The sequence below is a fragment of the Mizuhopecten yessoensis genome, unplaced genomic scaffold (assembly GCF_002113885.1).
Source record: "Mizuhopecten yessoensis strain PY_sf001 unplaced genomic scaffold, ASM211388v2 scaffold11169, whole genome shotgun sequence".
NCBI classification, from domain to species: domain Eukaryota; kingdom Metazoa; phylum Mollusca; class Bivalvia; order Pectinida; family Pectinidae; genus Mizuhopecten; species Mizuhopecten yessoensis.
The window spans coordinates 1,066,103-1,077,199 of NW_018408914.1; the positions used below are offsets into that span (position 1 = coordinate 1,066,103).

Genomic DNA, 11,097 nt, shown 5'->3' on the forward strand with positions numbered 1-11,097 from the left:
GATCCTATTGGTCCAACACAAAACTTAAACTGCTATATAGGTAATAAAAGTCGATCCTATTGGTCCAACACAAAACTTAAACTGCTATATAGGTAATAAAAGTTGATCATATTGGTCCAACACAATACTTACAAGTGCAGGTAACACAGTCATAACTTTCAGCTACATAATGTTTTAATCGATAATATAAATGAATCTTAAACACCTGAGAAAAAAAGTGGTTAATATGTGTATCATGACCATAAACACATCCATGCACGCCAGTACAACATATACAGTATCAGAACGATAGAAAATTATTCTCAGAATGAATAATTTCATAACACTATTTAAAAGTAAAAAATCAAAAGCTAGATTATGTAGTTAAATTTTTTGACATCTAAAAGTCTTACTTCCCAAGTCCAACACATCTTTTTGCAAATGCTCCGATGCTGTTCTGGAAGTATTCATCCTGATCTACCTCACCAAAAACGCAAGATTCATTACAAGTCTTGCATTTGGACATTTGATGAAAGATTTTTATCTTCAGTGGCTCCAAAATCCAATCTGCTTCTAATTTGACCTTGAAGTCAATAAAGTCCTCCTCTGGAAGGGCAATTCCATGTCTCAGCCAGAATGCTAGCTTTGCATCTTCAAACTTTCCTGTCCTGCACTTATTCCAAATACAGTACAACCACTGAAAATTAGTGAGAAAATGAAATCAGAAATACTGAAGTAATAATATCAGTCGTAGCAAACAGTCAAAAAAGTAAATTGGAGCTAATATTTACAAAGGTGTTTTGAACTCACTGGTGAGGAAATGGCAATTAAACTGACAAGTAAATGTTTATACTCTATCTGAACACTTTGGCAAATAAACAAAAAAGATTAGATGTATTTACCTTGAGTGGTGAGCTCTTACATAATTATTAGAGACAGCAGTTAGCATTTTTGCTACTCTTTGAATTGATTAAAATTTTAGAATTCATAGACTTACATAGGGTATACTACAGGTAAATAATTTATATTGATTTTTTAAAAAATATACACTGTAGCTATATCACATTACGAATACTTAATAAATGTACAGTATCAGTCTGAAGACTACACCAGCTTACTGTCATTCCATCATGAACTAAAAGTTACACCAGTTCCACAATACAGTTTGTATGCTATACCTGAAAATCATCATCAGCATTTCTAAGCATCTGTTCCATTTGTGGATGATGGTGAACCAAGAGAAAGATTGTAAACAAAATACAATCTATCTGACAGGTATGATACAGAACTAGACTTCTTCTTTTGAACACCACACACCCTTTTGCAGAAGGCAACTTTTTTTGGACTGAAATACAAAAAAAAAGAAATAAAAGTTTTATTCTCATGATCATAGGCAGGAGAAAACATGAAACATCTTTGGTAAAAAAATCACATGTAGTTGACTTGATCAGTAGATTTCAAGATTTATATCAGAACATGCCCATGAACAATTAAGCTATCAAAAATTATAGATGTAAATGATGTAAAATGTTTCCTATAATACAACCATAACTCACCAAAATGCACAATGTGAAATCTTGCAACTGACATCTTTATCTAAAATACATCTGAACAGCATTCACTTACAAGTTATGACATTTCTGTCCTATATACTGCAATATGTCTTCAAACATGAAAATACTCAACCTAATTCAGGTTAGTTTCATCTTAACATGCGGAGCCATTTTGTCTGGGTCCAATCTTCTGACCTAGAGATGAAGGTCACAGAAAGTAGACCTGCATAAAGTGCACTACACACACACCACCTTTGGGTGATACCTGTACGTACTTCAAGTAGCATTAAGATACCTAATATCAGTTTACAAATTATAGCTGAGGCATGATTTCAGAAAATTTGCATTAATATCTTGACAAATAGGTAAAGGTAAATAATTCACAAATGTCAATGCACTGCTCACCTGTGTATTATGCAGACTAACATGATTTTATCAAGAACTGAAATTACAAGGATTTTTTTTTTTTTTTTAATTTTTTTTTGGAACCAATTGATATTATGTAAAATATAATATATATATGTGAAACCCTTTTCAAAATATTCAAATGTTACCATTTTTTTTTTTTACCGGTAATTTGTATTCTATTATGTAGGAAAGTTGAGTTATTTCCTGGATGTGATGAAATTGGAAAATGCTTTTCTTGAATGGCCTGGAATATGACAAATTGTCTTTTTTTTCTATTTGTTCCTTGTTAACTGGTTTAAAAATTGCATTATGGCAGTGTTTTTGTTACCTTAACTTTATAAAAGACTGTTCTTTTATAAATTGGGAAAATATAGCAATATTTGTGTTGAAATTGGGAATATATTCCTCAGTTTTTGGTAATTTTTTAAGGTTCAAACAGGCCAGAGGAATAACAAAAGGCCAGACTACAGAAAATTTTAATACTGCATTGCCAGCTCATGATATGGAAATCTTCATACAATACTCATCAAACACATCGGATCTCAAATGATACAGTGCTAGTTGAAAATTGTGGGACAAGTTCTACAAGGTTATGATTTGATTGACAGCTAGCACATTTTAACATGCTGCCCTTTACTGTTTTCGTATAAAAAGAACCAGCGATCATGAGTACACACAGGAACAACTTCTACAATGTGATAACTTACAATCAGCACTGTATGCTTCACGTTCCCCAGCAGCCTGTTCAGTCTGTGACATGTCATGATGAACAGCACCAAAATGGGTTGTATGTTGGTCTATGGATTCGGAATCCTGCTCAGACTGTACAGGTAAGAGTTGAGCAGCATGTCTACCCTGTTGAAGTTGAGAAGTCTGTTGAACCTCAGGTTGTGTAGGCTGCTGAGGTCTGTGTTGAGCATCCTGCTTAGCCTGCTCATTTCTGGGTTGCAGAACACGTGACAAATTGGGTAAAGAAGTTTTACCACCCGGTCTCCTCTTAAAAACTGGCCAGGGCCGCCCAATGATTTGTCCAACGTCTCCTAAGTAATAAACATATCTTGAAATGAGAATAACAAAGCTCTTGATTAATAATTAATTTTGTATCAATAAAGGATCAACTTAGATGCGATTGCCTCCTTTACATTGTACGTTGTATGAAAGACTAAAAAACATACACTGAAAAAAGTTATATTGCAAGAAATGTTGATTATGTAGACTCAACAGTTGACAGAAAATGACGTATATTAAAATAGAGCTTTTAATATATAATGTTGTAACAGAAAGAAAAAAATCATACAAAATCTTATTCATTTCCACGAAAATTATTCTAAATGGTTTGAATTTGGTGTAAATGAAATATATACATAGTATCAAAAATATTTATATGAGTAAACTTAAATATGGGCATCATTGTATAAACAACAATTCCACAAACTGATTCAGTTGAGTTTGACAGAACCTTTTGCTATTCCAACCAGCCCCTTGACAAAATAAAGATATTAAAAATGTAATTAGCCAATGAGCTTCTACCTAGGAAAATTAACCACGCAGCTAAATATTTTGCTTGTTCAGTAAAAGGTCAACTGCTTCATAAAATCAAAATTAAACACTTACTTTGAACTTTATATCTTTGTTCTGTAGTCAGTTTCCCGGGAAGTTTTCTGAGATTTCGTTGTGAAATGTCCTTAGCTTGTTTCTGAACTATTTTTTTCTTTCCAAACATGTGTTCTGTTTCTATTGTCTGCCATGTTTCCCAGGGATTTTTCTGAAGTAGCTTCCTTGGTGTATTTAGTTGCTTTTTTCTTTTTTTGTTCCCGGAGTTTGTCCTTGAGCATTTGTGGTCCAATACTGGTGTGCTGCAGAAAAGTTGTTCTTTGGCCCACGCCTCCACACCATCTTTTCCATCAAACACCCTCAATTGAAATACATGAGCATTTCTTCCAAGACAATTTTTTCCTCCCAAAAGCTTCCATTGGAATACAGGCATGTTTTTTTCTTTTCGATCCAAACCCTTCTGGTGGAATACACATGCTTTCCTTCTCAGACTTTCCCTTCTGTCACAGCCCTGCTGGTGAAATACAATTGCTCTCCTTTGAAGATTTCCTTTTCTATCCTCGTCCTTCTGGTGGAATACATGTGCTCTCCTTCGAAGACTTCCTTTTCTATCCCTGCCCTTCTGGTGAAATACATGTGCTCTCCTTCGAAGACTTCCTTTTCTATCCCCATCCTTCTGGTGGAATACATGTATTTTCTCTCTAGGTCTTCCTTTTCTGTCCCTGCCCTTCTGGTGAAATACATGTGCTCTCCTTCGAAGACTTCCTTTTCTTTCCCCGTCCTTCTGGTGGAACACATGTACTTTCTTTCTAGGTCTTCCTTTTCTGTCCCTGCCCTTCTGGTGAAATACATGAGCTCTCCTACGAAGACTTCCTTTTCTATCCCTGCCCTTCTGGTGAAATACATGTGCTCTCCTTCGAAGACTTCCTTTTCTGTCCCTGCCCTTCTGGTGAAATACATGAGCTCTCCTACGAAGACTTCCTTTTCTATCCCTGCCCTTCTGGTGAAATACATGTGCTCTCCTTCTAAGACTTCCTTTTCTATCCGTGCCCTTCTGGTGAAATACATGTGCCCTCCTTCGAAGACTTCCTTTTCTATCCCTGCCCTTCTGGTGAAATACATGTGCTCTCCTTCGAAGACTTCCTTTTCTATCCCTGCCCTTCTGGGGAAATACTTGTGCTCTCCTTCGAAGACTTCCTTTTCTATCCCTGCCCTTCTGGTGAAATACATGTGCTCTCCTTCGAAGACTTTTCCGCCACAGCCCTTTCGGTGAAATACAATTGCTTTCGTTCTAGGAATTTCTTTTCCGCCACAGCCCTTTCGGTGAAATACATGTGCTCTTTGAATTCTAAGACGTTCTTTTCTGTCCCAGAATTTATCTTGTAAAAGCACCTTTCTTTTCATATTTCCTTTTCTATCCCTGCCCTTTTGGTAAAATACATGTGCTCTCCTTCTTGGACTTCCTTTTCTCTCCCCATCCTTCTGGTGGAATACATGTACTTTCTTTTTAGGACTTCCTTTTCTATCCCCGCCCTTCCTCAACATTTTCTGTCCTTTCATTTCTTTCTGTTGAAATAAATGTGCTTTTTTCTTGGGATGATGTTTTTCATGCAAGTCTTTCATTCTTATAACAACTGGTTCCTTATCCTTCTGTCTATATTGGTGGACTTGATGTGAGTCAACATGCTCCTTTGTTTTTTCTGTTGTTAGCTTGTTAACTTGACATTTTTGTTTCTTGTGATGTTGTCCCATGTAGGTCCCCACCTCAGTAGACTTTAGAATGTCAAATTGGTTTGGCCTCTCAATAAAATCATCATTCTCCAAGTTCAGAACCCTCTTACGGCTGCCAAAATGTGACTTTGGTTTGAATGGGAAGAGGTCAAAGGTGTCAAGTTGACAGGAAAATGAACTTTGGTAACTGGAATGCCCCACAGTTGAACAATTAATGTAAGTACATCTGCCACTTAAACACCGGTTCCTGGATATGAGCTCTAGACTCGAAGAATGGCCTGATGTTTGCTTATATTCTAGATTTTGAATGGAAGAATTATCATCCAAACAGGGCAGTGACCTGACACTGCAAGACATTTGGCGTTCATAGGGAACAAAATCATCTTCAAGTAAGCTAGCTAGGCTAAGAGAAGGAGCCTGGCTCAAAAGACTAGTTGTTGATAAAGACTTGGGAAGAGTTTCAACAGTCTGACCTTTTTCTTTCTTGTTCTTCTTAGTTATTTTATGCCATATTTTAGTTAAATGGTTTATGAAATTCTTCATTGTCCAGAGTTTCTCTTATACCAGTTTCTGCTTATAATACCAGTTTCTGCTTCCTTTTTCTTTACAAAATCTGAAAAATCAAGATGCAAGACATAACAAATGGTAGAAGAGATGAAAATTAAGCTTTTATATGAGTTTTAATTATAACACTGATTTGCATGTACCTACTAGCTTAGACATATAGGTAAATAGGAAATTTTCTATCGGATATGATTTTGCCGACTGCGACGGCGCCTGTCAAAAGTACCTCACCGTGTAAACCTCCAACAATGTTGGAGTAACACATAACGTTAGTGCAGGCAAATTCGCCACCCCGTGACGAAAATGCCATAAGACGTCATAATATATAAGAGTGTGACTTAATAACGTCACAATAGTCTTCAACACAGTTAAAGCCTTCAAACATTTTTACAAGAAGAGGAACAGTTATTTTATTAATCAAAACAGTTATGAAATATCTTGTAACGCAACGAATCCTAAAAATTGGGTCTGTGCGACGGACATCTCGTCAACTTAACTCATTAATCTAGGGCCTGTTGGTTGTGATTTAGTGTAAATGCATTATATAGAAATTGAAAATACTCATATCTCAATGCTAATTGCAGTTTCATGGTCGACTGAGCCGTCAATGCAAGTAAAAAAATATTCTAGATGTGTACTTTGGTATATATACCATGAATACTGACGACCCAATGCTTGTTTATGGAAATGACGCTCGGAAAGATTTGATAATTCATTTTCCATTTTCATGCAATATGTATTTAGAAAACAATCTCAACCAGTATATATTAAAAAAAGTATTGTTTGTGCCTAGCATTCAGCTATCTTACAACACTTTAATTAAAATAGCATCAAGATATTTGCTAGATTTATATTTGAAAAGAATTTGTTGTCGGCCTGAAAGTACAAGTACCGGTACATACTGCTGTACAATCGCTGATGATTACGTCAAGAGACAGACAGTTACCAAAGACTGATTTTTAGATGAAAAAGTAAGTACATTTACAACACCTGGGGTAGTCTCTGTTAAATAAGTTTTCAAGCCCAAAAAAACCCGTTATGTTTCCGGTTGACAGGCAAGACGATCGGAGATGCTACAAGTATGCGACAAATTATCCAAAAGTCGAGGGAAAAAGCTTTAGAGGACCGTTCACCGATGAAAAATATAATTTTGATCACCGATTTAGAAATTCATATTTGTTCAGGCCTGAGCCTTTGTGAAATGTAAATTGATCTCATCTCAGCCGGTCCCAGTAATCTTACTCAAACAGCATTAATCAGTTTCTTCAAGTTACCGAAAATTAACTATCGCAGCTAAGAAAAGCCATTTATTTCAATGTTAAACATTGTTACACACACACATTTGGAGCTGTTCGTATCAGTACGACTTGTGTAACATCTGCACCTTTGAACAAAACCAGAGACGGACTGATGACGTCACAAATGTTGCTGCGTGACGTCATTCAGACGTGTTTACAACAATGTTTATTTATAGGCATTTCTTGGCTAAGGACCAAGGGGAACCTACATATAAAATTTGAGAAAGATCCCTCTGATACTTCCCCAGAAATAGCGATAACAAACTTTCAATATCAAAATCCATGATGGCTGCCTGTCGGCCATGTTGTTTATCCGATCAGTCTCAAAAATTGCCCTGCACAGCTAAGGACCAAGGGGACCCTACATATAAAATTAGAGAAAGATCCCTCTGATACTTCCCCAGAAATAGCGATAACAAACTTTCAATATCAAAAACCAAGATGGCTGCCTGTCGGCCATGTTGTTAATCTGAGAAAGATCCCTCTGATACTTCCCCAGAAATAGCGATAACAAACTTTCACTATCAAAATCAAAGATGGCTGCATGTTGGCCATGTTGTTTATCCGATCAGTCTCAAAAGTTGCCCTGCGCAGCTAAGGACCAAGGGGAACCTACATATAAAATTTGAGAAAGATCCCTCTGTTACTTCCCGAGAAATAGCGATAACAAACTTTCAATATCAAAATCAAAGATGGCTGCCTGTCGGCCATGTTGTTTTTCCGATCAGTCTCAAAAGTTGCCCTGCACAGCTCAGGACCCAGGGGAACCTACATATAAAATTTGAGAAAGATCCCTTTGGTACTTCTTGAGAAATAGCGATAACAAACTTTCACTATCAAAATCAAAGATGGCTGCATGGTGGCCATGTTGTTTATCCGATCAGTCTCAAAAATTGTCCTGCACAGCTCAGGACCAAGGGGAACCTACATATAAAATTTGAGAAAGATCCCTCTGTTACTTCCCGAGAAATAGCGATAACAAACTTTCACTATCAAAATCCAAGATGGCTACCTGTCGGCCATGTTGTTTATCCGATCAGTCTCAAAAATTGTCCTGCACAGCTCAGGACCAAGGGGAACCTACATATAAAATTAGAGAAAGATCCCTCTGATACTTCCCCAGAAATAGCGATAACAAACTTTCACTATCAAAATCCAAGATGGCTGTAAGGACCAAGGGGAACCTACATATAAAATTTGAGAAAGATCCCTTACTTCCCGAGAAATAGCGATAACAAACTTTCACTATCAAAATCAAAGATGGCTGCATGGTGGCCATGTTGTTTATCCGATCAGTCTCAAAAGTTGCCCTGCGCAGCTAAGGACCAAGGGGAACCTACATATAAAATTAGAGAAAGATCCCTCTGATACTTCCCGAGAAATATCGATAACAAACTTTCAATATCAACATCCAAGATTGCTGCCTGTCGGCCATGTTGTTTATCCGATCAGTCTCAAAAATTGCCCTGCACAGCTAAGGACCAAGGGGACCCTACATATAAAATTAGAGAAAGATCCCTCTGATACTTCCCGAGAATTAGTGATAACAAACTTTCACTATCAAAATCCAAGATGGCTGTAAGGACCAAGGGGAACCTACATATAAAATTAGAGAAAGATCCCTCTGATACTTCCCCAGAAATAGCGATAACAAACTTTCAATATCAAAAACCAAGATGGCTGCCTGTCGGCCATGTTGTTTATCTGATCAGTCTCAAAAGTTGCCTTGCACAGCTTAGGACCAAGGGGAACCTACATATAAAATTAGAGAAAGATCCCTCTGATACTTCCCGAGAATTAGTGATAACAAACTTTCACTATCAAAATCCAAGATGGCTGTAAGGACCAAGGGGAACCTACATATAAAATTAGAGAAAGATCCCTCTGATACTTCCCCAGAAATAGCGATAACAAACTTTCACTATCAAAATCCAAGATGGCTACCTGTCGGCCATGTTGTTTATCCGATCAGTCTCAAAAATTGTCCTGCACAGCTCAGGACCAAGGGGAACCTACATATAAAATTTGAGAAAGATCCCTTTGGTACTTCTTGAGAAATAGCGATAACAAACTTTCCCTATCAAAATCCAAGATTGCTGCCTGTCGGCCATGTTGTTTATCCGATCAATCTCAAAAGTTGCCCTGCACAGCTAAGGACCAAGGGGACCCTACATATAAAATTAGAGAAAGATCCCTCTGATACTTCCCGAGAAGTAGTGATAACAAACTTTCACTATCAAAATCCAAGATGGCTGTAAGGACCAAGGGGAACCTACATATAAAATTTGAGAAAGATCCCTCTAGTGCTTCTTGAGAAATAGCGATAACAAACTTTCAATATCAAAATCCAAGATTGCTGCCTGTCGGCCATGTTGTTTATCCGATCAATCTCAAAAGTTGCCCTGCACAGCTAAGGACCAAGGGGAACCTACATATAAAATTAGAGAAAGATCCCTCTGATACTTCCCCAGAAATAGCGATAACAAACTTTCACTATCAAAATCCAAGATGGCTGTAAGGACCAAGGGGAACCTACAAATAAAATTAGAGAAAGATCCCTCTGATACTTCCCGAGAAATATCGATAACAAACTTTCACTATCAAAATCCAAGATGGCTGCCTGTCGGCCATGTTGTTTATCCGATCAGTCTCAAAAGTTGCCCTAGCTGCACAGCTTAGGACCAAGGGAAGCCTGCATATAAAATTTGAGAAAGATCCCTCTGGTACTTCTTGAGAAATACCGATAACAAAGAATTGTTTACAGACGGACGACGGACAACGGACGGACGATGGACCACGGACGCAGGGTGATTTGAATAGCCCTGAGTGATGATGATGATCATCAGATGATGGTGGGCTAAAAATCGGCGAGGAGATGTGGCCTCATTTGCATACGACAAATTTCGTACGTTTGTCAGACTACAAAAAAGACCCGTTCATGAATGAAATATATCACTGTTTTTTCAGGTATGGGTTCATTTTGAGCAAGATAAAAAGTGCATTAAGCAAAACTGCATATTTATGCGTGTTTTTTTAATCGGTGATTATTTTTTCATGTTTTCTGGACGAACTTCCGGTAATTTTTGAGTCAGTTTACAGACGATGGCCAAACGTCTAAAATATCCTTGTGTTGTGTCCAGCAGGTCACGTAGTTACGAGATATAGCTTGATAAAATAGCTGCGCGGAAATACATAACGCGCAGAAACTGGTGACTAGACAATATTATATAGGCCCATATATTTTTGTTCAATTCTTCCATCATGATCCTTACAAAAAAAAACACCGGTATAACTAATGAGCTTTCTACAGAACACACATATGTATATATATGTCGGATCACATGGGTATATATACCTATCGTATAGGTATCATATGTCATATATCATATGTATGTATTTCAGACATTTGTAACGAACCCCTGTGATCATGATCACTCGCCATGGTGATTGTATACTTGTCAACACAACCGTCAAGACAAGTGTTAGTATTCTACAGATCTTTTCAATAGCTAGCAAGCCTAGAGTGTATTAAAACGTGGCATAGTAGGCCAAATTAAAAGAAAAATGTTTTGAAAGAAAATACTACCCACCAAAATGACCTTGAATGTCATTGCTCTGTGAAAAGGCGAGGTGTTCCGAATGAAGGGTTGGGTGCTTTCTAATATTGGGTACGGAGCGAGCACCCACCCGGGGTGGTAGGTAAATCTTGTACCCCGTTCCCGGACCCGGACTGAAACCCCGTACCGGCAATATAAAGATATTTTAATATCTCATTAACGCGATCGTTTATATTTTTTTTATAAAAATATAGATTATAATCAACAATGGATTAAAGAAATATAATGGAGTATCATTTACCTTCTACATCTAATAAGCTTGTGGCGTTTGATGTGTTGTGATAAGAGATTATTCAAAAAAGCAGATTATAAAATGTAAAAAAAAAAATGAAAAAGTTTTTTTTTTTTTTTTTTTTTTTTTTTTTACATATTATGCATATTTAGCACGAGTCT

At 37.1% G+C, this 11,097-nt stretch overlaps 1 protein-coding gene across 1 annotated transcript in view; it reads right to left on the bottom strand.

Annotated features, from left to right (window-relative positions):
* LOC110467319 overlaps positions 1–10,718 on the bottom strand; it is a 16,660-nt gene extending 5,942 nt beyond the window's left edge. Inside the window, exons 1-6 of the mRNA XM_021524409.1 lie at positions 10,678–10,718; positions 4,901–5,838; positions 3,555–4,742; positions 2,648–2,980; positions 1,158–1,324; positions 393–676 (exon numbers count right to left, since the gene is read on the bottom strand). Of these exons, the coding sequence (XP_021380084.1) occupies positions 393–676; positions 1,158–1,324; positions 2,648–2,980; positions 3,555–4,742; positions 4,901–5,768 (2,840 nt within the window). The 5' untranslated portion in view covers positions 5,769–5,838; positions 10,678–10,718. The remainder of the gene's footprint in view (positions 1–392; positions 677–1,157; positions 1,325–2,647; positions 2,981–3,554; positions 4,743–4,900; positions 5,839–10,677) is intronic.
* Between the last annotated feature and the right edge of the window lie 379 nt (positions 10,719–11,097).